At 36.1% G+C, this 27543-nt stretch overlaps 2 protein-coding genes across 7 annotated transcripts; one reads left to right on the top strand and one right to left on the bottom strand.

Moving 5' to 3' along the window:
* LOC109845737 (protein POOR HOMOLOGOUS SYNAPSIS 1) lies at window positions 166-6347 on the top strand. The gene is made up of 11 exons (XM_020415010.1): window positions 166-223; window positions 831-1021; window positions 2274-2390; window positions 3634-3699; window positions 4871-4974; window positions 5086-5300; window positions 5391-5434; window positions 5534-5561; window positions 5660-5715; window positions 5828-5855; window positions 6006-6347. Exons 1-11 carry the CDS (start codon window positions 166-168, stop codon window positions 6062-6064), a joined length of 966 nt encoding a protein of 321 aa, XP_020270599.1. The 3' UTR covers window positions 6065-6347.
* On the bottom strand, window positions 6444-25651 carry LOC109844524 (mitogen-activated protein kinase kinase 3). Of its 6 annotated transcripts, none has more exons than XM_020413592.1 (12): window positions 25487-25651; window positions 23644-23794; window positions 15615-15665; window positions 13492-13743; window positions 12198-12326; window positions 11914-12003; window positions 11679-11816; window positions 11400-11567; window positions 10347-10460; window positions 8286-8393; window positions 8018-8109; window positions 6444-7153 (listed from the first exon to the last, which is right to left on the bottom strand). In XM_020413592.1, the coding sequence occupies exons 2-12, from the start codon at window positions 23743-23745 to the stop codon at window positions 6790-6792; spliced, it is 1608 nt and encodes a 535-aa protein (XP_020269181.1). In that variant the 5' UTR covers window positions 23746-23794; window positions 25487-25651; the 3' UTR covers window positions 6444-6789. The 6 variants fall into 6 exon arrangements, with proteins under 6 accessions (XP_020269181.1, XP_020269179.1, XP_020269180.1 ...); XM_020413590.1 differs by having other exon boundaries at window positions 23644-23764; XM_020413591.1 differs by having other exon boundaries at window positions 13492-13752; window positions 15624-15665; window positions 23644-23764.

Here is a 27543-nt window from a genome sequence, read left to right as displayed (position 1 = left end):
GTCTCCCTCCCCCGCTCCGCCGCCAGCGCCTTCCCAAGCGCCGCCGCCTTCCTCCCCCGTTCCATACAAAGTGGGCACAACTATAGAGTGAAAAAGAAGAGTGTGAGTGAAGAGCACACGAGGTAATTTCAAACGTCGAGGAACTTCATGTGGCCGACGGCGATCATGGGGCTTGGCGGAGATGCTGGGCGCGGCCCACATGCCAATGGGGGAGGAGAAGGAGGTGCCAATGATTTTCGTTTTGAGCTCAATGTGTGACCTGTAATAATTAACATGTTATCTATAATAATTAACATGTTACATGTTATAGTTCGCATGTTACCTATAATAGTTAACATGAGCTGACATGAGAAAGAGAAATAATAAAATTAGGATTTTAGATGGACATGCGTCATATCATGAGCTGACATAAGTTGGTGAAAGTAGGAGAGGCTGTGGCACATTGAAACTTAGAATTAGAAGTCTTAAAGCAATTTTTCAAAAAAATAAAGAATTTCTCGTGGAAGAATAAAATCATTAAAATACTGACGACGATAGCTGTCAAACTTTCTCCTGCCTTCCGTACAAACAAACTTCTCACACAACGACAAACTAATCTCATCCGTCCACCTGTCACCAACTAGGGGTCCCCACAAAATCAACGGTCTGTTGCCCGCCCACTTTTCCCCCCTATAAATGGAGAGAGTTCCCTCTTTTGCTCACTCGACTCTCTCCACTCTCTCACTCTAAAGGCGGAGGCGCTGCCGGCCGTTCTCTTCTGCCTTCATCCAACGCCGGGCGAACCGCTGGGCGACTCGAATTCTCTCCGCCTTCTTGCAACTATTCCTAAGCGACCATCCGGCGATCTCGAGCGGCCGTTCTCCGCGGTTGCCCTTCATCCCGGCTGCCCGAAGCAGCAATAGGTCCAGTAATCAGCCGAGCAACTGGATCTCTGCCGAGTCTCCCGCCGTATCTCAGAATCGTCAGATCTGGCGCTGGATCGATCCCCGTCCTCTCGATTTCCATCGTCGGGATCATCGTCGTAAGTCTCCGCGATCTCTTGGCTCTAGATTTTTAGGATCCCGATGCTATTTGAAATTTTCATCCATTAGTTTGGTTGATAGGCTTGATTCGTTCGTTTTTGCGTGTCATTATTAGGTATTCTGCTGTAGATCATGTTAGCCTCTTAGCTCTCTGTTCTAGGGTTTCTTGATGAGTTTTTTTTAATCTTGGAATATTGTTTTTTATAAATCCGATGCTTGACCTTATTTTACTCAGGTTTTTGTTGCTGTTAGAAATTTTTCTCTATTATAGGATCTCTCTGTTCTAATTTTTTCGATGAGGTTATTTTTATTTAGAGTTTTATTTCTGATAGTTTCGATTTGATTTTTTTTTTAATTTTTCCGTAAGTCATTTTAGTGGATCTGATTTATTCTGGCTGAAAAGAAAATTAGTAGATGAGATTTGAATTGATATTAATTTTTTAAGGTTTCCTCTGCTATTTGAAAATTTTCTTGTTCGTTTTTAAAGTTTTTTTTTATACCATTTTGGTCGTTTGTGCTAGTTTGGAGTTCGATTCATGCCATTAATCTGTATTTTTGTTTAGATTGTCATTGGTTTGCGCTATCTCTGTTCTAATTTTCTAGATGAGGTTTTTTTAATTTTAGGATTTTATTTTTCATAGTTTCGTTGTTTAACTTTCAATCTCTGTTATAAATAAACTTATCATAGTTATGATGACTGAAGGATCTCTGGCTATATATCAGCGTTACTCTCTCTTGGTTTAGCTGATAGGTGTAATTACAAAGTATTTAGGTACTTATTTGAATGTTTGGGCAATTTTGCAGTTGATGGTAGTTTGTATTTAGGTTTCTGACTTGATTTCAAATTTTATATTTATATCCTTTGTTCTCTCTCATTATTTTGATAGATTTTCTCTGTTTCTGATCTCTCGGCTACAGGATTCGTTCTAGAAGTAGTGTGGATGAGTGTGCAAGGTTTATATTTTCTAGCTCGACATCTTGAATACTAATGTCATATCAGGAATCTGGGGAGAATGTTTTACAGCAGAATATGAGGGAGTTGTTGTATTTTGCTAATATGTCGGAGTTATTGTATATCTGTATCCTGAACATACATGATTTATTCTCCTGTATACTTTTTAAATTGGGAAACAGGGGCCTTAGCCATTCTATTGAAATGACACATTCTTGAACAGTTATCTAGCACTTTATTTTAAAAAATCAAGTTATGTAGTGTTTCTGAAATTTCAACTATGTTTATTCTCACTGCAGGAGGAGCATTTTGTTTCCAATCTCCACTTCTCGTGGCCGCAGATCTCCTGTGTTGCTCAGTGCCCAATCAGAGGAAGCAGGGCAGTGTTCCTGAGTTACAGGGATGGCTCCGGCCAGGCAAGTGCGGTTTATACTTCATCTTTTACTCAGTACTTTTTCTAGTTGTGCTATTTGAGATGTATGCTGTTGGTTACGCTGGTATCGTGGGATTTGCTTCCAAGCTCAAATACCAAAATAATAATAACAATAATGTCATTTGTATACTCCCATCACTTAGAGGCCCATTAAAAGTTCGTTGGAGCTATAAAGTTGATCAGTATGGAGCCATTTTAGTTCTCTCATCAGTGTGGAAATGTCCAGTCAGTTTATAATATGAACATACAAACACGACAACAACAAAGCTTTTATAGGAATTTTTTAGGAGCGCGTACATGACATGTTCTTCCATCCAGATTTGTTAAGGGTTATCTCATTGATTACACTATCACTATCATACTTTGTAGTTGCTTCTAATCAATTCTCTTAGGCCAACCTCTAGTTCTCCTTGCTCCATTAGTTATAATCTTATTCATGTCTCCTAATTGGTGCATTTAGTGGCCTCTATCATATTACAAACCATCGTAATGGATTCTCTCATTTTATCCTCAGCAGGAGCAATTTCTAATATCACATGCACTCATTTCTTATTGTATCTTTTAGTCTATATCATGGGTCTATCATAACGTTCTCCTTTCTTCCACACTTAATTTTTCATAATTTACCAACGTTCTAATCAATAAAGTACTGTTGTCTTTACAACTATCATATATTTTTTTTCTGCTTCAGTTTCATAGATAATCTATGATCATATAGAACTCCATAAACACTCGACTTTAGTCATCGTGATTTGATAGAGTTTTATACTCAGTATAATCGATATCTATAGATTTTTATCTACCCATTTATTTTTTTGTAAACAGTATCTATTTATATTTCTTTTAAGCATGACATCTATCAATTCCATCATCTTTCCCATAGGTGTATCTATGTTGCAACTTGCAAGTAGTATTGTGTATACGCCTCCACACATTTAGCCATCCTGTTCTTATTTGACACCGTATTTGTGACCAATAGCACACCAGAGATTCTCTTCTTGTACAATTTTTTAACTTGTTAGTTATTAGATGAATGTATTATGGGAATGAGGGCAACATGAAATGGTATTACAGTGTGCTCTTCTTGTCTCTTATCTTTATAGTTTGTCTTTACTGTGCTCTTTTATATAAATCCGAGTGTTTATCTGTGGACATATGTTTATGTAATAGGTGTGCTCAATTTGATCTTTTTTCCATTATTAACTTGATTTTGATTATATTTGCAGATTCAGAAGTTTGCTGTGCGATTTCCCACAGATTCTGTTGCTGAAAAGTTCCTAAATTCTGTCAAGGTACATGATCCTTTTTACCCATAATTCTTGTAAGTATACATGTCATTTTGTTCATCTATTTGACAGTATTCACCAATTTGGCAATTTCTAATTTTCTGGAGCTGAACTGCTTAGTTACATGGCTGATGTTTCTCTGGAATCTGCTAGCTGGCTATGAAATGGATACATCTTGAATCTTAAAGTGCATACATCTTGAATCTTAAAGTGTTCATGTTACCCCCTTTTTTTTTGTGCAAAAAATTCATTGAACTTGTTACTTGTACTTTCTTTCTTCTTGTAAAAACACTCGAATATATAGAAAAAGCCTTACTTAATTTGAAACATATCCTCGCACTTATCATGTTCATTTAAACTTTTATGACGGTACCTATCAATCTTTTATAACAGTATCCATCAATCTTAAACCAGGACAGTTACTATTTGTACATGTTCTTTATTTGGGATTACTTTTCGTTTCTTTCTGTTTCAATAACTTTTGGATGGAAAATTGAGATTGAATATCATGAGTACATTACTGATTTCATTTAATTTGGCTGAACTGTTAAATCTTTATTTAAGTTCACTGCAACATTTGTCTCCTTTAAAATAAAATCATAAGCTTCTTTAATTATTTGAGCTGGAATTTCAATCATAAAAAACTCCATTCTCCATTTTTGATACTAGATAATCTACACTACAGACTTCAACAATTGTCACTACCTTTTCTCTAATCCTAGTATAACAAGTTGTGCATGTATTATAAACAACTGAAACTTGATACTGTTGGCATAAGCTAGGAGATCTCACCATTTAGCTTCAAGTGTTTGCATAGTCCTAAGTCCAATATTTGCTGAAGTGAATATTTGTGTTGCCATTTTCAAAGCGCAAATTTTAATTATTTTCATGTTTCTCGCTTTTGTTTCTTTGCTGTTCTCTCGAAGCAATCAGCGATCTATTATCTTCGTGATGGTGATAGCATGAGTTATGAGCTTCTTTGTCTAAAACTGTGTTGAAGTGCTAATTTGTTTTTTTTTTTTTCCTGCACATATGGTTTGTGGTATGTTACTGTTGTTAAACACATTAAAGGTATCTGACAATTCCTCACTCCCAGCAAATAAAAACAAGGATGTAGCAACCAAAATCTGACTTTTTGTGCATGCACTCACTATGTATCTGTTCATGTGATTCTTAGGGATGCTTAAATGGCAGAGTGAACGATGCACCCTCAGGATGTGATGTTGTGTGTGAAAATTCATCTCCATCCGGTTTTACTGCTTCTAATAGACTTCTGTCCAGGCTAGAACCTCTTCATACCCTTATTTTATCTAGAACCAGGTGGTTTAGGTTGATGCTAACAAAGTTATATACTAAAACTTTTGCCCACATTTGGGGTTATTATGATTATAGGTTCAATGAGGACTCAAGTTATGAAGAGCCTATCGCAACTTACACTCCAGACCCTATTGCAACTTGTTCACCCGAGCGTCCTTTGAGCTACAACGATCAGCAATCTGAGAGCAGTCTTCCACGTCTGCTTGCTAATGACACTGACTCCATATTCTCAGGCTTTCCTCCTAGCTTTACAGAACTACTGACCAATTGTTCGGATGAAACTGAAAAAGGTTATTCGAGCAAATTAACCTTTACAACGAATATTTTCCCATGTATAATTACATGGCCTCTTATTTCTCAGTATTACATACGATTTGCAGAGCAACAGACCGAAGAGCTGGATGCTAAACCATCCTTGAATGAGGTGATCTTCTGAATCTTTTTTATTTGGTCACCGTGACTAACGTAGTATTTTCTTTCTGGGACACAAATATCCTAATATTTTTAGAACCTCTTGTTGCAGGGACGCCCGCTGAATTCTCTAGCTTGTGGTATGGAAATATATGTTGTTCCTTACGTTCATCCTGGAAAAGATGACGTTATTTTTCTCTGTGTTCGTTCTTTACTTGTTTCTACTGGAAATTTACAGGTGGTTCAGTACTGCCGAATTTCACAGATGACCCACATCTTAAGGGTCAAATTGCGGTATTTGCATTTTCTTCTGTTATTATCTTCCTCTCTCTTTTCATTCCATATTTCAACAACTTTGTTCTGACATCCATATTCTCTGCTTCTGAATTTCTCTATTTGATTTTAGAAATACATGACAGATGCTTCTTTTCATGGTACGATTTCATACCTTCCTCTCTCAGTTTTTTTTTCTTAGTTCATTTAGATTTTCATTATATGATCCATTTAAAATTTTATTTAAAAAAAAAAGGGAAAGATAATTTCCACAATATCCTGAAATATTTGTTCCCTGTGTTTTTCTCCAGATATGCTGTTTAAGATAGAAAAGGTCATAGATGAAATGGGAGGTGACTTATCCCTATAAGCTTGCTGCTCTACTCTACCAAATAGTGAAAGGAAGAAGAGTTCTTTTTTTTTGACCTGAAGGAATAGAAAATTGTTGACCATAGAAACTCAAAGGCGATATCTTTTTGCCTTGCCTTAAGAACCGATGTATAGTTAACCCCCTATCAAAACTTCTTGTTGTTGCTATAAAGCTACATGCGTCTTGCTAAACTGCAGCTCTGTGAATCAAAGAAACTGGTACGTATATAAGCATCGTAGTCTGTACAAATGGTGACGTGCGGTATGCGCTTAAATTAGGGAACTGGCCGCTTGAGCTGCAGTTTTTTTAATCATTAAAAGACACGTACCCACAGATTATGAAGTAGAGATTCTAAGACCTTGCAGAAAATCAAGCATCGTAGTCTGTACAAATGGTGAAGTTCATAAATAGTGTAAACTGTCAACTACAGGAGACACAAGTAAGATATATGAATGTGATGTTAACACAATAAAACCTTTTAAGTACAACCCTTTATCGTCCATGGAGTCTAATCTAGACACTTATTTCATGTATATATATATGAAGGCTTCTTACAACACACCCAGTGATTGCTCGGCACGCGTCAACGAGGTCCTTCAATACCATCCACGCTTCAAGCAAACAAGTTGGTGACATCTGAAAACACCAATTCCAGAAAAAGCTACGAGCTAATCTTCAGAAATGGTCGAGCTTGCGTAATCTTAATAAGCCGTAAGAGACCATCCTCATTTTTCATGTATGTGAAGTTCCTGTTTAGCTATGAAGTAACTTCCAATAGCACTTCCCGGTTCCATATGGAACTCCTCATGAAATATACCCATTCGGTTACTGGCAATGTCATGGGACAATTCTTCAAAGTTCGGCATCCCTTCTACTTGCACTCCACTTCCGCATATAATAAAATGGGTACCCAAAATAAACGATCCGGATGCTCGGATTGTCAAGGCATCCTCCCCATTTGGCCGACAGTGGAGCTTCTCCACTACATGAACCAGTTTTTCTCGCGGCCGCTCACCTGCGAGTTTCTTTCGGATTTCTGATAGGGTTGCAAATATGTCATTTGGTCCTCTGAAAATTTTACCTGAGAAACTGAGAAACAAGGAATTTAGTAACTCTCATGATGATCACTCATTTACGCGAATCACAAAGTAAAACAAAATTGTCAGTTGCTATGTCTAACAACCTGAGAAACTGTCAAATCGCAAAATTAAGCACTCATCTTGTGAAATGGATTTTAATCAGGACATAAACTCCAAAAACTATTACAATTAGCAAATGCCTTTATCCAAAATGGATAAATCATTTTAAACTTTATTCAAAATTGAGAATATGTACGGGTTGACTAAAGCACAGTAATAACCAAAAAAAGGCGTAAGCAATAAATTGTATAACAATGAGGCGACCAAGTATATTTGCTTATCATGTCATTCAAGACAGAAACTAAATGCTTAAAATGTGTAAGATATTAGAGATGATAAGTGATAAGATATATAGAGTTACATAAAAGGTAAAATAGATGCGAGTTGTAACAAGTGCTCCAGTAGGATTTATGGCAACCCTATCTCCGTGTGCATTTCCTTGCCTGATATGGACCACTTTAGAGGTTGATGCTCAGTAGTAAAATTCTGTATGATAACTTAATTTATGTCCATTTTGATGAGAAATAAATCCTAGATGATGATGAAGATGAAGAAGAATATTGACCAACTTCGAGGTTGATACTCAATAGTGAAATTATGTATGATAACTGATGAGCTTTGTGCCCATTTTGACAAGAAATAAATCCGATGCAATATCTCTCTCAATAACCAGTCTTGGAGCTTCTTTTGTGAACTAAATATAACTATACTCTTCCTCATAATAAAGCACATTAAGTATAGGAAAATTAAGTCATTCACTTTTGAAGGTCAGAATAAGTTCCCAAGCAATACCAAAATTCTTCAAGCGCAGTACCTAAAAGTCGACTTCTCAGTGTACAATGTTCTCATATGATGCCACAGTCCGTCAACCCCATCGAAGAGCAGGTAATAGTGTATGGTAAGCATCTGTTAAATAGAGGCATGAATTAAATGTTGCATGCCAAAAGTACAATTATATATCACACATGAAAATTTGGACATCACCTGATAAAGTCTAATAAGATTCAACTATATGTTTTCGGTTTAATTCTATCATGAATAATTTTTTTTAGAAGATTGACACCAAGAAGGACGGAACTCACATCTGCTATTTCCTTCAGCCTCTGAGTAGGATCAAAAACACTTCGAACATATGCCGCCAGATCCACACTTTCATTTTCATACTTCCTAAGAAATGGATGTGACATAAGCTGCAGAACGGTTAGTATCAACAGAAGCACAAACATGGAAAAAAAGAAGGGAAAGCTAAACTGCATGCATCCTAATATGTCAGAATTGCTGCTCAGTATTAATATATTGTTAATGAATATATTATGAAATATTGTTGAGATATGATTGGATATGATTTTATCTCATGCCTATTTTGTTATATTCGCCTAACATCTATTTAAGAGAGGTTAGGGTTAGATGAATAATATCTTGGCTTTTTTTCGATGAAGGCAGATGATAGGGATCAATATACCCGATTCTATTTCAGAGGGACTTGGCATCATAGATCTCATTGAGATATCAACAGATGCTATTCAGTTTGAGATAAGGACTGGTTTTACTTAGTTATTGTTAGGATACGAATAAAGTTATTGATAGAATTGAGATTGTTATGATTTGATTTGTTTAGAGATAAGCATTTACATGTTTTTAGATAAGATTTGATTTATTTAAAGATAAGATTTGATTTGTTTTCAGATAAGACTTGTGTTATCTTCAACTCTTTACAAAAGTGAGGAACTTTTATGTAATAGGCAGTGAATTTTGAATGAAAACTATTGAACAAAGAGATTTCTAGAGTGATTCCAATTAATTTTATAAGACCCCCGTGAACAGTGGAGTGCACAGCGACCCCGAGAACAGTTCGTGAACAATTCCGTAAACAGTGCCGTCAACAACGCCCTGTGAACAGTTCCTTGAACAGCGCCCCGTGAACAGTGCCCATTGTTCTTGCCGGTGTTCTCGACACTGCAACCTCATTCACAGATTTGATCCCTGCAGTATTCCACAGTGACAGAGAACGACAAAACCCAGATCTAAGCCCTTATTCCCATTTAATCAGATCGCTTATATTGTAGTTAATCAGAAGTGTTGCATACTTGATCTTATATTGAACTAACCTTTTTGTTTTGAAAACCCTTTCGCAAGATCTAGCTAATAGAAATTCGACTCCAACGGCGAGTACTCAAATAGGGTTTGTGGACTGTGCTCGACGTTTCACGCCTTAGGTATATCGCAAACACATTCCTTATTTGTTGTAGTTTTTGCATCATTTATTACTATTAGTTGTTAGTTCATATTGTTTGATATTTAAAGTTATTTTCCACTACAATTTTAGTGTGAGTTTACATTTACTTTGCATATTAGTTCATTTAATTACTTTTCCTAGAACTTGATAGATTGTGCTACGTCAGCAGATGAGAGCGGAGTCGGCTCTGATCGGAGTGGACGGCGAGTAGTAATCTGTGGGTGAATAGTAATCCACAGATACGAACAGCCTGGCATACCGATGAGCAGTAGCTTGATGAACAGTAAGTGAATAGTAATCCACAGATACGAACAGCCTGCCATACCGATGAACAGTAGCTTGATGAACAGTAACTCATAGAGGAACTTCTTGGTGAACAGTATCAATGGACAATGAGTCAACGTCGAGGCCATGGAGGGGAAGCACGAAGTTTTCAGCAAAAAAACCCCTCAGCGGCTCGATATAGAAGATGAAGAAAGAGGTCTCTCTAGAATCAAAATGATGACTCATATCATGTAGAGAAATAAAAGAAAGCCAAGATATTATTCATCTAACCCTAACATGAGATAAAATCACATACAATCATATCTCCCAATATCTCAATGATATATTCCTTAACATATATAAATACATCTTGTGATTTTACTACTTCTTTAACTAAGATAACACATAATCTAGAACAAATTGGGTTGAACATGAATTCCTAATAAAGAGTAGAACTTGGGAAGTATTACTGCAGACAGTAAGTAGTCATCATAATTTGATTAGGAAGTAGCCCTCATTTGGTAAGAGGTCATGTGCATATGTTCAAGACAAGGTGAGCTTGATAATTGGTGTAGATATCACACATACACACGCGCGCACGTAGTTACTTCAACAGCATATAGTTAACTATTCATATTCTTACTTGTTCTGCTGTCGGTCTCAAATCAGCATCTTTCTGCATGCAATCATCAATGAATGAACAGAATTCTGGGGAAAACACATCTCTTGGAGGTGTAGGCGTTAGGTCATATAATATCTGCCATATCAACAAAAAAAAGGTGCATACAGCAAGCAGATAAAGTGAAATTTAACTTCAAGTAGCGTACGTGTCGAGAATTAATGCTCAGAAGCTTAATGAAACATATTAAAGTAAACGTAAGAAACATCATCATCCAGGGAGCAAATGAAGACCTACACAAAGGCGATGGGATAACAGAAAACTCCAAATAGATGTAGAACTGCGGTCACTATATTTCATGAATCAATAAGGTAAACCGACTCTTCTGTCAGATGAACATGTAATTTTTAGTTTTACCTTTAATTTTTTAGTTTCTTATTAGATTCACGGTTTTTATTTGTCATAATTACTTTAGGAATATAACCAAAGCCTATGTGTGGGGGATGTCCAGACCAAACCTTTTGATGAATACTGTTAAATTAAGAACCACCAACATTCCACGATTCGATGACAATATTTGATCTCAATATAGCATAGATTAGACTTGTGAAGCTTCTGGCTTGAGATCCCCTCCTATGGTTGGTTTCAGATTTCTTCTGCTTTAAATTCCTGACAACCACTCATTTATTTTCTTGTTTTTAAATAATAATTCTGCCGTTAATTCTATTTGGGTAAATATTCATAAAGAATTGACTCATAAAGAATTGAATGGCATCATTATCTAAAAAGAATCCATAAAAGGTGACCCAGTCCGACTGAAAAAAATCTAACTTGATTTATTTCCACTCAGATGACTCTAGATTAGATCTTGTCTATTTAAACAATCCAGAGCTAGTTAGGACTCTGTTCACCAATTGATTTGAGTTAGATAACACCAATTAATATGACTTTCAGGGTAAAAACTAATTTCACTCCCACCAATCACAATGTGAAACATATGCAATCATTTATGCAAAGAGTAGAAAAAAGGAAACATAATCAAAAAAGAAACAGAGAAGGTACAATGCACAAACTCACCTGTAGCATGAGATTGGCAGGTCCATCATTTGCTGTATATGGATATTTTCCAGTTCCACATTCGAGTATAGCTAATCCCAGACTCCAAATATCAGCTGGATAAGAATAGTTCTCGCTTCGAATTCTCTCAGGAGACATGTATGTAACGGTGCCAACAAAGGTAGCACACTGGCACATAAACATTTTGAATAGAGGTTAAAAACGTAAATTCTTCCCGGCCACTACAAAGAGATTTCTAAACCATTGAAATTAGCTCATGAAATTGACAAGTTAACTTACCATGGCCACAGAATTATCCAAGTCTGCACTTATACCGAAGTCAGTAATCTTAGGCTCCCCCTTGAGATTTATAAGCAAATTTGCCGGTTTTATATCTCTGTGAACTAAATGTTTTACTCCATGCAAGTAATTTAAACCCTAAATGATTCAACACATTACTCAGCCACATAAATTGATCAAAGTATTATAATTCCTATTAAACGAGGGAATACTATAGAAGTGCATAGATCCTTACTATCAACAATTTCCTGATCATATGTGAAAGAACTGGCTCTGGTATAGGTTTCCGCACTCGTAGAATATCTGCAAGTGACCCTCCATCCATGTACTCCAAAGCAATGCTAATTTGTCCTGAACCAGGGGTATAAAATGCCCCATGAAATTCAACCAAGCCCAGATAACAACATGCTTCACATAGAGTCCGTATTTCGTTTAGAAGTTGTTGCCTCTTCTCCTTTAGACAAGAGAAAGCATGTGAAATCCAAAGTATAAAAAAAAACAAAGTGACCCTCCATCCATGTACTCCAAAGCAATGCTAATTTGTCCTGAACCAGGGGTATAAAATGCCCCATGAAATTCAACCAAGCCCAGATAACAACATGCTTCACATAGAGTCCGTATTTCGTTTAGAAGTTGTTGCCTCTTCTCCTTTAGACAAGAGAAAGCATGTGAAATCCAAAGTATAAAAAAAAACAACTTTATTTTTATATTTCCCTTTTTGGGCTGAGGTTGGAAAGAGCGTAAGAAACAATTATCTACAACTATATATGGAGCGGAAAAGGTTAAATATGAGCACAGAAAGAGGGTAGAAAATAATGAAGAAAACATACAGGAAGCAGGAAACAAGTGTCCAATAGTTCAAATCATTTTGAAAGGCCTTTGAAAAAAAGGATCAAATCAATAAAGCAAACGATACACACAAGTCGGGCTTCAAAATTTTCAACATTTAAGTTAGTTATGCAAATCAATAAATTCCAAATATTCTTGTAATAAAATGTGAATTCAACTTGCATATGCAGTTCCACATATAACCAACTACAAAATCCAATCAGAACATCTACTATAGGAGAAAACTGTTCTGAACCCTAAAGCGGGCAGGTAATATTGTTAAACTGCCCCCTTACTCTGAACGACACCAAACACCCCATTTATATGTGGGTGTTCTGATAGACTCTGTATTCCAAAGAACATAATGAAAGCCTTATCTCAGGTCTCGACTTTCCGGAACCAACCTCTGCTAACAGCACTTCTACATGGACACTTCCACCTCACTACCTTTAACTTTTCAATGGGCGAGAATTATAGGCAAAATTACCACCTAATAGTTGGAGATGCTTGCCCAAGGAAGGGTTCAAGTCTACCAGTAAGTATAATCACAAACTAAGACTCAACATTATATTCTCATTTTTTATCCATAAGCGAACCATATAAACAAAAATATCATATATAAACAAAAGCGCAGTGATTGAATAGGTCTATGAAAGAATTACCAAACTCCCCCAACCCCTTCACTGCACCACTCCACCATAACAAAGTAGAGATGAGAGAGATGGAGAGAGGCTATAAAAGCCACATCAGCAACCTGATCTGTGTTATAACTTGCAAATTGTGCGCTTCCAAACGTTTCATATAGTTGTCCATGTTTTTCAAAGACCAAGGTCACAATGCCAGTAGTTGGATTATCACGGTAGATGCGTGATTAGAATAGAACTATTTTAAAATAGAATTACATATTAGTATATCAATTTAGTAGTAGTAATAAGCAGATGTGCATCTGTCGGATAAAAAAATAAAATAAAAGCAAGATGTTAACCTTTTCAAATATGTTTATCTTCTTCAAGGCCAAAATTCGATGATTTGGTATATGAATAGCTCTATGAACAACACTGCTTCCACCGCGACTTATAGCTCCAAATGTATGCATTTCATGAGAAGCACAACGGTACATTGTTTCACCTGTTTCCTCGTCTACTAGTCCAGCTGTATGCTTTTGCAAACCAAGCTCATTAAAATTGTATACTCCACATGATTTGCTCAATAAGTTAACAGTTCCACCATCTGATACCTCCAAAACCAGAAAAAGTATTATAATTCCTATTAAACGAGGGAATACTATAGAAGTGCATAGATCCTTACTATCAACAATTTCCTGATCATATGTGAAAGAACTGGCTCTGGTATAGGTTTCCGCACTCGTAGAATATCTGCAAGTGACCCTCCATCCATGTACTCCAAAGCAATGCTAATTTGTCCTGAACCAGGGGTATAAAATGCCCCATGAAATTCAACCAAGCCCAGATAACAACATGCTTCACATAGAGTCCGTATTTCGTTTAGAAGTTGTTGCCTCTTCTCCTTTAGACAAGAGAAAGCATGTGAAATCCAAAGTATAAAAAAAGAGAGAAGGATTTTATTTTTATATTTCCCTTTTTGGGCTGAGGTTGGAAAGAGCGTAAGAAACAATTATCTACAACTATATATGGAGCGGAAAAGGTTAAATATGAGCACAGAAAGAGGGTAGAAAATAATGAAGAAAACATACAGGAAGCAGGAAAAAGAGAGAAGGATTTTATTTTTATATTTCCCTTTTTGGGCTGAGGTTGGAAAGAGCGTAAGAAACAATTATCTACAACTATATATGGAGCGGAAAAGGTTAAATATGAGCACAGAAAGAGGGTAGAAAATAATGAAGAAAACATACAGGAAGCAGGAAACAAGTGTCCAATAGTTCAAATCATTTTGAAAGGCCTTTGAAAAAAAGGATCAAATCAATAAAGCAAACGATACACACAAGTCGGGCTTCAAAATTTTCAACATTTAAGTTAGTTATGCAAATCAATAAATTCCAAATATTCTTGTAATAAAATGTGAATTCAACTTGCATATGCAGTTCCACATATAACCAACTACAAAATCCAATCAGAACATCTACTATAGGAGAAAACTGTTCTGAACCCTAAAGCGGGCAGGTAATATTGTTAAACTGCCCCCTTACTCTGAACGACACCAAACACCCCATTTATATGTGGGTGTTCTGATAGACTCTGTATTCCAAAGAACATAATGAAAGCCTTATCTCAGGTCTCGACTTTCCGGAACCAACCTCTGCTAACAGCACTTCTACATGGACACTTCCACCTCACTACCTTTAACTTTTCAATGGGCGAGAATTATAGGCAAAATTACCACCTAATAGTTGGAGATGCTTGCCCAAGGAAGGGTTCAAGTCTACCAGTAAGTATAATCACAAACTAAGACTCAACATTATATTCTCATTTTTTATCCATAAGCGAACCATATAAACAAAAATATCATATATAAACAAAAGCGCAGTGATTGAATAGGTCTATGAAAGAATTACCAAACTCCCCCAACCCCTTCACTGCACCACTCCACCATAACAAAGTAGAGATGAGAGAGATGGAGAGAGGCTATAAAAGCCACATCAGCAACCTGATCTGTGTTATAACTTGCAAATTGTGCGCTTCCAAACGTTTCATATAGTTGTCCATGTTTTTCAAAGACCAAGGTCACAATGCCAGTAGTTGGATTATCACGGTAGATGCGTGATTAGAATAGAACTATTTTAAAATAGAATTACATATTAGTATATCAATTTAGTAGTAGTAATAAGCAGATGTGCATCTGTCGGATAAAAAAATAAAATAAAAGCAAGATGTTAACCTTTTCAAATATGTTTATCTTCTTCAAGGCCAAAATTCGATGATTTGGTATATGAATAGCTCTATGAACAACACTGCTTCCACCGCGACTTATAGCTCCAAATGTATGCATTTCATGAGAAGCACAACGGTACATTGTTTCACCTGTTTCCTCGTCTACTAGTCCAGCTGTATGCTTTTGCAAACCAAGCTCATTAAAATTGTATACTCCACATGATTTGCTCAATAAGTTAACAGTTCCACCATCTGATACCTCCAAAACCAGAAATGTCTCAACAATAAATTTTACAGCGAAAGAGAAAGGCTACATTAGAAGAACAAGTATCAGTTTTGGGTTGTAAAAGAACTAATACAAACTTTTCGTTCTCATGAAACAACTGCAAAATTCATAGCTTCTTCCAGAAACTACCTTGATTTTCAGAAAACTATCATCAATTTTTGTAGTTAAGGGAACAAAAAATTATGATAGTTTACAAACAATCCAAAGTTAATGGAAGTTTTTTGAAAGTTAGCCAAAGAGAAATATAAATATCATGTGTGGTAGAGACTTATCGATAAGTAGAGCAGTAAAGTATATCCCCACTGAAACTTGATCTATAAAAGGTCATCCGTGAGGTCGTGCTAGTGTAAGATACATAAATTGTTTAAGAAAACATGAGAAATAAAGTCAGAAGCTTCAGTTATTGAAACAGGCATGTTTCTGTATTACTTTGCGTTGAACTAGGCATATCCTTCTTTGCCATGACAACTAAAGCATTAGGCTGTATCATTTTGAAAAAGAAGATAAGAATCATGCTATGCCACACAATAGTAGTTAGTTGATCAGAAAGCAAGAGGCAGAACTGCCATCACCACCACTGTATCATCATATACATGCCATTTCTCATCAAGATAGGACCACAACTATAAGTAACTAAAGAAAATTTGACCAAAAGATAAATCATAACATTGCAATCAGCTACCAAGTTGATGTCAAACATACAAAGAGATGATAGAAGTGAGAAACAGGTCTAACATCTAAGTGATGAAGCTAAAAAAGATCTAGCTGGCTATAACAAGAAGAAAGAGGCCTACTAACCAAGCATTGACGAACTTGATAATCTTACCAACCCTCAAACTTTTTGTAACTAGATGGTAAACATTTTCATCGTAATATTTCAAAGAAAAACAAACTTATTAATCACCGCTTATATAGTACAAAGAGAACAAACATTACAAGGTCAAGAAAAATTAGCTTTATAATAACACTAAAAAAGTAACAAGTATTCATTCTCTCCCATGAACATGAAAAATATTTTTTATGGCACCATGACAGTTGTATCCATACCTGACACATTCAACTTGTTTGGTCACTGATCATTACCCAACTTCTACAAGAAGTAACTCCTACCTGACCTGAATTTTGTTGAGTCAGGTCGGGTTGGATACAAATTCATTGCAGAGATAAACAAGTGAAAAGTGACCATGGTACCACGAGGATGCTAAATTCATGGATTGGGATCCTCTACTAATGAGGAGCTTTCTAATATCTTCTAATGGAATCTTGGCCTTTCAATCAAAGGCCAAGATCTCCTCATGAGCAAAAGTAGGGGGAGGATAAGGATGAGATCTTGGTCTTTGATTGATAAATCAAAGGCTAAGATCTCTTTATTAGTAGATGGAGGATAAGGATGAGATCTTGGTCTTTGATTGATAAATCAAAGGCTAAGATCTCTTTATTAGTAGATATTAGTAGAGGATCCATTAGTAGAGGTGATTGATAAATCAAAGGCTAAGATCTCTTTATTAGTAGATATTAGTAGAGGATCCATTAGTAGAGGATTCCAATCCTAAATTCATATACGAAAAGGTAATGCAAACTTTTAAAAAAAAGGCTTATAAAATATCAGCTATATAATAGATCATCTATATAAAACAAATGTTGGAGGATACAATATGAAAAGGAATACAGAACATTATACATCGTCCAGTAAACAAGCCTGACAACACCAAGCAAATTGTATTGAAAATCTTGTTCATTCTACAGTGATCAAGGTGTGCTAAGATTCAAAGTGGGTAAATGAGACTACAAAAAGTTAGACAGAGAGAAACGATAGGACACAGAATACCTACTTTACCTAAAAGTTTAAGCTGATGGATAGTGGACTAACTATATATTTCAAAATACACTTAGAACTTCACATTTCCCCTATTTCACTTCTGACTTTGGGCCACATGGAGTGGCCTTCTGCATAAAATGACCCATTTGGAATGAGGAATAATGGGGGAAATTGACATATTTCAATTTGTAAATTACAAGGATTGAACCTAGGAGCTTTTGAAACCTATTGCTCTGATGCTCATGTAAAACCAACTTAGCCAAAAAGCTAGTGCACTAGTTTTAGCTTTACAATGTATTGCGTACACCTACACTTACAAAACATACAGTACCAATGCACACAACAATGTCTAAAAACTAGAAATGTGGCAGGGATAAAATAACAAATCAAAATAATGTGTGGTGTGTGCACATATATATATATATATATATACACACACACACACATACACACAGACAGACACACACACACAGACACATACAGACATACACATATACACAGACACATACAGACATACACACACACATACACAGATACATACATACATATATATGGGTATGCTTGGTACTAAGCACCATATGTGGTGCTTGGTAGTGATGTGGCCACTTCTCATCCACGCATTTAATGGGGTGGGTAATTAAGTGGGGACAATCGTAAATGATATCTTTAAATGTGTGGATGAGAAGCATCCACATCACTACCAAGCACCAAATTTATGCTCAGTACCAAGTATATTCATCTCTCTCCATATATATGTATATATAGAGAGAGTAATGGGTATGCTTGGTACCAAGCACAAAATTGGCGTTTGGTAGTGAGTTGGCAACTCATTCTCATCCACTTATTTAAAGGAATGGGCCACATTCACATGGTGGTACATGTGTTAGATAATTAAATGAGTGGATGAGAAGTTTTCACCTCACTTCCAAGCATCTGGTGTTTGGTACCAACATACATATTACTCACACACACACTTATATATGGGTATGAGCTGACAGCACATGTAAAATAAGCTACCAAGTCTATGTCATGTAAGTCTCCTGCTAGTCACATCAGTGTGGGGCTCATGGCAGTGGGTTGGCAACCCATTTTGCAAGACACGTTGTCGGCTCATAGCCAGTTTCCTCATACATATATGTATATATGAAAAAATGTATATGAGCTGACAACTCATTTTGTAAAATGAGCTACCCCCGACATCAATAGTGTATAGGCCCACCTAATGGGCACATTTGGTGGGTGTGGGTTCTTCTGCTTGTGAGTGGGCAGCTCATTTTGCAAAATGAGCTGTTAGCTCATGACTCATGCCCTCATATATATATATATATATATATATATATATATATATATAGAAAATGAAGGATTTTTGCGTTACCAAGTTTCTTCATAAGAAACTGGTAGTATAGTGCGATTTAATCTGGTCCATTCATCTAATAATGAGCTGCAATTAAAGAGGATGTGATGTAATTTTTTGCAAAAAAAACACACTTTTTATTTAAAAAAAAGGGAGCCTGGCCATAAGTCTCTTTCCTCTCTCTTCAAGCCATTCATTCAATCTCATTTTCTTTCTCCTCTCAATCGCCAATCTCTCTTCCCCCCCCCCGCTGCTCGTAGAGCTCCACTGTCTCAATCTCTCGCGCGCGGTTCGCAACCCCGTCAGCGTCGGACTGCCTCCGCGCCGCCTCGCTTGGCGCACAGAACCCCGCCATGGTCCTATTGTGAATTATTGAGTTATGGCAGTGTATATTAGTGTTATTGAATTTTTAGGCAAGGACGTTCTTCTTGCTGTTAGCAAATACATGTAGGGCCCGGCCTGTGGAGGGGTTGTGGTGCAGGGTCACGCAAAGGAGGCGCGCTCGGAGGAGTAGGCGCGTTCGAGGTTGTGATCAAGGGGAGGGCGGGTGCGGAGTGAGTCGTTGCGGACAGGCTGAGGAGTCGTGGCGGCGCAGCGACGCGGCGAGGTGGAATGGAAGAGTTATTGAGAAGTGGAGCTTCTAGAGAGAGGGGGGGAAGTGAGAGATTGAGACTGAAGAGGAGAGAGGTTGAGATTGAAGTGGTGGTTGGGGAGAGATGAGGAAGAGACGTATGCCAGCTCACTTTTTTTTTAAAGAAGTGGTGGGGTTTTTTACCAAAATTAACATGCAACTTCCCGCCTCTTTATTACTCATTATTAGATGGAATGGATCGGGCAGATTAATCCACCTCACTACCAAGTGGCTCTTTGAGAACACTTGGTACCAAGTTTCTTCCATTTCTGCTCTCTTCTCCTCTCTCTATATATTTATATATATAATATATATATATATATATAATATATATATATATATATATATAATATATATATATCTAGAGGAGATGCACATGTCAAATTAGATTATCGCAATAAATTTGACTTGATCCACTCTCGTTTATTTTGATACTATATGATTCGAGATGACATATAAATAAAATATTGTGCATAAATTGAGTGTAGTTACTAATGTATGGCAAGTGATAGTAAAATTAACATTGTACTGACAACACAACCACAAGAGAGCAATGAAAATATGTGTTTAGATAAATAGTTCAAGAGCTCATGATTTTTATTTGTGGAATGTTTTAAGATATTCTAAGATGGCATTATGAATGGAGGCGGATCGTCCATTAAGAAGATAGCTCAATCCATAGATGTGAGAGGTGCATCATTAGATTCAATCTAAGAGGCTCTTTGAGAATCATATTTCCCATATATTTTATATACATATATATATTATATTATATATACATAATATCTATATATATTATATATATTATATATTATATATATATATATCATATATATATATATTATATAAGCTAGAGCGCCACTTAGTGGAACAGAAACATTTGTTCATCCAACTTCCAACCTTTGGATGGACTAATTTGATCAAGATCTTGATCAAATTAATATCTTGCATTTATTGAGAGAAGGGTAGTTTGGTAAGGGGGAAAACACAAAAAGATACTGAACATGATCATATGGAGAATCTCTCTCCATAATGTCTCCCTATCTAATTAAATCTCTCTCCTCTATGCAGAAAATAACAAAAATATGCATCCTTCCACGTTCAGATGACAAAATACTCATCCTTTGTTGTTCCCGTCCCATCATGAAGTCTAAACCCACTGCCATCATTGTTTCGACTTCAGTGTTTCCATAGTCACCCCCAGTGCGACCCTCTCCTCTGCCTCGGTACGAACCAATTATAATGACAATCAGCTTCATCAAAGGAAATCAGAAGCAAATGATGGCAGACATGGGGGATTCAGCTCTGAACTAATGCCTGAGACTTCTTAGGCCTCTGTAAAATCAAGAACTCTTAGTTCATGGCTCTGAATTACTTAAATGTACCAGTAAAGGCAGAGAACTTATACAATGTACTCCAATGAGTTGATTTATGTACTGTTTGATTACATGTGTACCAATCTTTGATATTTAGAGATTCTATGTGTTGGGAACTGATTTCTGTTTATCAATCAAATGGTTTAATTTAGTCTGTTTGCTTTATTAACATTTACCCTATTGATTTGTTTCCTTTTCTACTGAGACAACTATATATCTTCTTCAGTAAAGCCAGAACAATATTCTAACATTCAATACTCATACAGCAAGAAGCAAATATAAAAAAGAAATATGAAGACGAGATGACAACAAACATGAAATTTACATTGGATTTTCTACTCCAATGGAGATCAAATAATAAAGACTCGACTCTAGTCAACATTATTCCACACACTTCCTGAATGCAATATTCAAGTATCGTCGTGGACGGACTTATTATTTTTCCCGTCCAAACAAGTTATCATAATGGTCCAACTCAGTGTTTTCAAAGGCGCGCGCCTCATTACGCCTTACGATGTGGGGCGGTGATGAAGCGCCCCACATCTGATGCAGCAACGCCTTTTGCGCCTCGCGTACATCCTTACTTTGTGTAGGGTGCATATAGTACATATCCTCATATAGTTTTATTTGTTAACATTTCAATCGAGTCTTTATACTTGATATTTCATATCCCAAAAAGCAAAATAAACCCATTAGGCCTTTTTAATAGCCTTCAATTGAGGACAATTACTAATCCTTTGCTTGGATATTAATCTTGATTTAACATTTTATGAATTTTGCTACTATGTTGGGTGTTAGCGTTAGAAATTAAGGCATTATATTGTGATTTTGTAGTAAGATATTATTTATCATGATATTTTTCATGTAAATTGATTTTGTAGTAAGATATTATTTATCATGATATTTTTCATGTAAATTCTAAAAACATGTTCTTTCACGCTTGATTACATATATTGAAAAATTATGTGTGCGGTGTGCGCCTCGCATCACTCGGGCTCGAGCATCGAGTTACGCCTTGCGCATGTGCTCGTAAAGATGTTTTGCGTCCCGCATTGCGCTTCGCACATTGACAACACTGGTCCGACTTTAGGCATCAGAACTTTAAGTACAAAATACACAGATGACAATATTACAATTGCAGCACAAGGCTTAAAAAATAAGCATATACAGGAAGAATAAATTCATAAATTAAACAAAGTAACCCAATCAATTGAACATTATAGCCTAGGGTAACAAAAAAAAGTCAACAAGAAAAACAACTCCAACTCCAAAGCCCCAGCAACGAAATTCAGTGCTACTTTTCCACTCAGAAAAAAAAAATGTCAACTACTAGAGAACCACATAGCACCATCAACATCTGCAACGTAACGGTGGGGAGAGGGGACCAAGTTCGAACTGGGTGGCGCTCGCCATGCCGGGGATTTTAAGTTTCAATATTCTCACGGAGTTGAAAGCCTTTGGTTTCGTTTTCCTCGCTTGCCTAGAAATCGGGAGAAACTCTATAACTACTCTCAATAACTACTCTCATGTCCCTTTGCTCTTTTCTTTTCTATTTTTTTCCAAGCTACCCCCTCAATAAATGCAAGATATTAATTTGATCAAGATCTTGATCAAAATAGTCAATCGATGGTTAAAAAGTTGGACGGACAAATGCTTCTATCCACTTAAGTGGATTCTATATGTGTGTGTACGGTAATTTCTCTACTTAAGCAGTAATACGGGTAAAGATAAATGATAAAGAACATAATATCCTTTTATCTTCAATCGCATAAGTATAATCTAAAGTTGTGGACTTCTAGAGGAATTTGGCATGTTATTATGTAGCTGAGTCATGTAAATAGTTTCATGATTGATGTGCCTCTAATGCATGGGTGTTAGCTATACAATCAGGAATAAGAGAAGATTGACAAGCTCAAAAGTTGTGAAAATAGCAAAAAAGTAAGGCATGAGATAAGCATATATTTATGCATAAACAAACATTTATTTTTTTCCATTAATAAAAGAATATGAAAAGCCATAAAATCAAGAAGCTAGTGAGATTACATATGTCATAATAAATTTTTCATGTCTTTTATTATGCCCAAACTATTGAATTCAGCATAAATGACTGAGTAGCCAACCAATTTTGATAGGAAAATGATAAATGGTTATGACAATAGCCCTTGAGGTATTCGGTTTGGATGGCCGAATAAGCTAGGCCAACCTAAAACAAACAACTTGACCAGATTTACATTTTCAAATTTCCTTCTCATCCTTTAGCTAGGGTACCTACATATACAAAGCACAAGCTATAGTGCCTACATATACATATTTTGATAGGGTGCCTACACATATATATCCAAATACATAATTATCATGTTTCAATATTCAAATTGTGATGTAAGCATCAAACGTAGAAATAACATTTGTGTATGTATCAATATGTTAGAATCAAATTAGGTTTAGGAACTCATATGTGCTAGCTATACTACAAATCAGGTTTGGGTTTATGTTCTTCTGTAAACTGTATTATTTGTAAATAATTGTGTTATTTGTAAATATATCTTCAAATGTTGATTAAATATAGAAAATTAATTTGATCCTAGCTTTACAAAGATGCAGCTCAAATTGGAAATATGCATATACTTAGTATGTCCATGCTACATTCACCACGTATAGCTCATAAGAGGGAAGAATTGTTTCTGTTATTTCACTTTCATAACTCAATTGACATGCCATAAAATCTGCACCTCATTATTCTAGGTGAGCAATCTCTCTTAACATTATGAAACATAAGGTGCCACTGTCAATATTCTATTGCCATTTTTGACTGATAAATTTACCATATATGAGTCACATGGCTCCAATGAGAGCCCGACTGAACTCCCTTCATCTGCATCAAACAATGGTTCCAGTTTCTTCTTCAGCTCCTCCAGACCAGCCATATGAATCTCACTGCTCTGCCTGAAAACCAGTTCAATGCCTCAATTGTCTCTGATTGGGGTGAATGGATAAGCTTCTATTTCCAATAATAAGTTAATAAGGAAAGAACAAATGTTGATTTCATTTACTACATGCAAGAATTCTCAAGCAGACTAGGCCCAAATAAGACCATCATTTCAACAAACAATTATAATAACATGCAAACCAACAAAGCAAACATAAACTCCACAAGATAATTTTGAGGTGCAAAACATGAAGCTCAAATTTATATTCCACATAACACTCATCATAAATTCTCAATTACACAGTATATTATTGGGTTAATTGCATAAACACCCCTTGTGCTGGGGGTATAACCATTTATACCCTCTAAACTATTAGCATTTATGCCTCCGAACTCCAAACAGTTCTGTTTCACGGTTGTGAGATCCATGTGACCATAAATTACTTTTGTATCCTCGATCTAGAGGAAAGTTTAATTTTTTGGTCAAGTTGAGGTCAAGAAAGTTAATTTAAAGAACTACACAATATACTATTGGGTTAGTTGCATAAACGCCCCTCGTGCTGGGGGTATAACCACTTATACCCTCTAAACTATTGTATTATCACTTATACCTCCAAAACATAGATGTCAGGAATGTGTGACGCTACAGCAAACTCCGACCCGATATCAATAGTCCTAGATTTGTAGTGAAACACGAACAGGTTCATCAACACTAGCATCCCGATTTAGAATTAAAACAAGTTAATTTTTTTAAATACTCTTTTGCAATAGAATAAAGTCAATAAACAACAAAAAATTGAGAAACTAAGCAAATAAAGTATACATATCTTAATTGCAACATGATTCTCAATGTTCTATTACCATATCTGATATCAGCTAGCGTATTTATTAAGTTTTGATTTTTGCAAAACCTTTGATCCCTACATTTAAGAACCGAACCTAAAACATCCACATTCCATAGCATACCGTATAAGCATATCCCCCTCATACCCGACTCCTAATGAGTGGCGTATAAGGGTGTTAATGAAGCGGATATGGTTCGGATATGGCACATTGGCACATACCATATCCATATCCTCTTTCTATAAACGGATACGGATATGGATTCCCTTCGGTAAGAAAAAAACTTTAACCATATCTGCACTCATTGGAAACGGATACGGTTCGGATATTAGAGAATCAGATCGGAGATCACGGATATGAAATAGACTCTCCTCCAATGAATCTTTGTTTTATTCATCTAGCTCAACAGTCCAAAATCTATAAAGAAAAGTGTACAGATTCTATTATGAGCTATGTTTATGCAGGGAAACTCTCGAGATTAACTTGCAATGCTACGTTTATGTATGTGACTCGCTTTAAGAAACATATCCATGGTATTATTCCTTAAGCATTATAAATGAAAGCATTCTTTGTGTCATGCTAAATGTGGGTGCTGCAGCCATAGTTGCATCTATCCATAATGCAAGATGGCAGAAACTATCAAATTAAACCATCAACACTTCAAAATTTTAGATAGAAGTGAAACCAATACTGATTGCACTACATAACTAAGTTACATACAGATAATATAAGACAAATCTATTTGACAACGCATTTGTATCATTGACTAATTCTTGCAATCTATAACTCCATATGGAATTTAATCAAAATTTAATCCAAACTGTATCAAATCTAAAGGCAACAGGTAGCCTTACATGAGGATCAAACTGGAAAAATATCTAGGGTTTTGATTCGACCTTATGGAACAGCGAGGACGACGATGGAACAGCGAGGATAGGCGGCGGCGGGCTGGGCGTGCTGGTCCTGCTCGTGGAGGAGCGCGTCGGAGAGGGGGGCAGAAGAGCAGGGAGGAGACGGCGGCGGGGTTGGAGGCGGCGAGGGATACGACAGCGTCCACGACGACGGATGACCGCGGAGGTTTGAGAATTTGGGAATTGAGTTATCGGATTTGGTAAAGTAGGGTTTTTTACCTAGTCTGGAAATTTGGGTTTTGGTTGGTTAGTCGTTACTGGTTTGCATATATAAATGGATCCGAATATTTATGTTAATTGAATTGCGGATATCTGTATTCACAACTGAATTTTATACTCATATCCAGATTTGGATCGGTATCCCAAAAAAATTTAAAATATCCGAATTCAAAACTGTATCCGTCCGATTTTAAAAAAAAAAAAGCTTACCATAGCCCGCTTCTGTTCAGATATGAATTCGGATTAGTTCAAATAAAAGGGAACCATTCGGTACCCTTAGTGGCGTACCATGCTTCCGTTCCCTTCCCGTGAACCAAAACAAATCGGGTTTCCTGCAACTATGCTCCAAACTTCAAATGATTTTGTTTCGTGGTTTGGTTTGAGATGTCATGTGACTTCATGTGACTATAAATTACTTTTATATCCTTGTTCTAGGCGAACTATTTTTGGGCGAGTTGTGGTCAAAAAAAGTAATTTAAATTCCATGTTACTATAAATTACTTTTATATCCTCCGCCTAGAGGAAAGTTCAACTCTTTTCGGTCGAGTTGAGCTCAAAAAAGGTAATTTAAAGTTGTGTGCTTCTCATACGACATCTCAACCTAACCAAAAGGTAACATTAACTCTTAAAGGAGTTCATGTTATATATATACTAGGTTTTATGCATGTGCAAGTTGAATACAAGGATTAAGTATTTTTGGTTTGTTTCCTTACTATATTTTATTATTTGGTTCCATTTTGATAGATTTTGCTCATTTATATCTCTAAACTTTACTATTGTGATTATTTTTTTTCTTTGATATTTATTTGAAAGAGCTATACCTAATTTAAAATTTTCATGTTGATAATTGAATTGGAAACAAATAAAATCCAAAGTCAATTTGAATTTTCATGTTTTTTGGACGAACATAAAACCAAGCTTGACCCGAGAAAATATAGTATTGTAAAAGTGAAAATACTTGGAAAAATAGTGTCATAAAATGAATATGAATTATTAAAGCCAATAAGCCAAGATGATTGATTAAAACAGGATTAAAACGATACAATGGAGAATATTAGGGGTGGGCAAAAACCGAAACAAACCGGTTCAACCGAAAAAACCGCCCGAAAAAACGGATCGGTTAACCGAACCGAATTAAATGGATGAGAAGAAGTCTCTAAACCTCCCGAACTGAATTAAATCGGTTTGGATCCGGTTTGAACCCCTGAACCGCCCAAAAAAAAACCGAACCGAATTCTTAAACAAAAAGTAGCTGGGAGCCTTGGGTGTGAAGAAAATTTATGGCTGAATGTTTAGCATTTAAGAATTGTGGGGTAGAGTTTATACTAACATATATTTGAGTACACTGATATAGTTAAGTGAGATTTCCGTAAATCAATACAAGATGTTGAGGTTGAAGGATAAATTTAGTGTTTTGGTCAAATTTCAATGATAACATGAATACAGCTTGCTGGTGCTGGATATCAAATTAACCTATAGTATAGGCTGTCAAGGATATAAGATAATTCTTGATAAGAAAAAGGCAGCTAAAAATTAACGAAAATCATCAAAAGGTGTGTGTGCCTGCCAAACATTGTTCTTTCTCTAAAAAAGGCTACATAATTACATGGTCCTCCTAGTATATTAAGCTAGTTATATTCAGATCATACAATTTGATTAAGTGGCTTAGTACATTTTTGATTGTTTCTTTTCAGTTTTGATTGCTTCTTTTTAGTTTTGGATATAACTAAAACTTACACAGATTTTTGTGAAATGGAGTTAATTCGGTTCAAAACCGAAACCGAACCGAACCGAACCGAATTTTGGTTGAGCCGAATATTCGG

The sequence above is a fragment of the Asparagus officinalis genome, chromosome 6 (assembly GCF_001876935.1).
Source record: "Asparagus officinalis chromosome 6, Aspof.V1, whole genome shotgun sequence".
In the NCBI taxonomy this organism is placed as follows: domain Eukaryota; kingdom Viridiplantae; phylum Streptophyta; class Magnoliopsida; order Asparagales; family Asparagaceae; genus Asparagus; species Asparagus officinalis.
The sequence above is the reverse complement of the archived record's forward strand: the minus strand, read 5'-3'. Positions and strand labels throughout refer to the sequence as shown.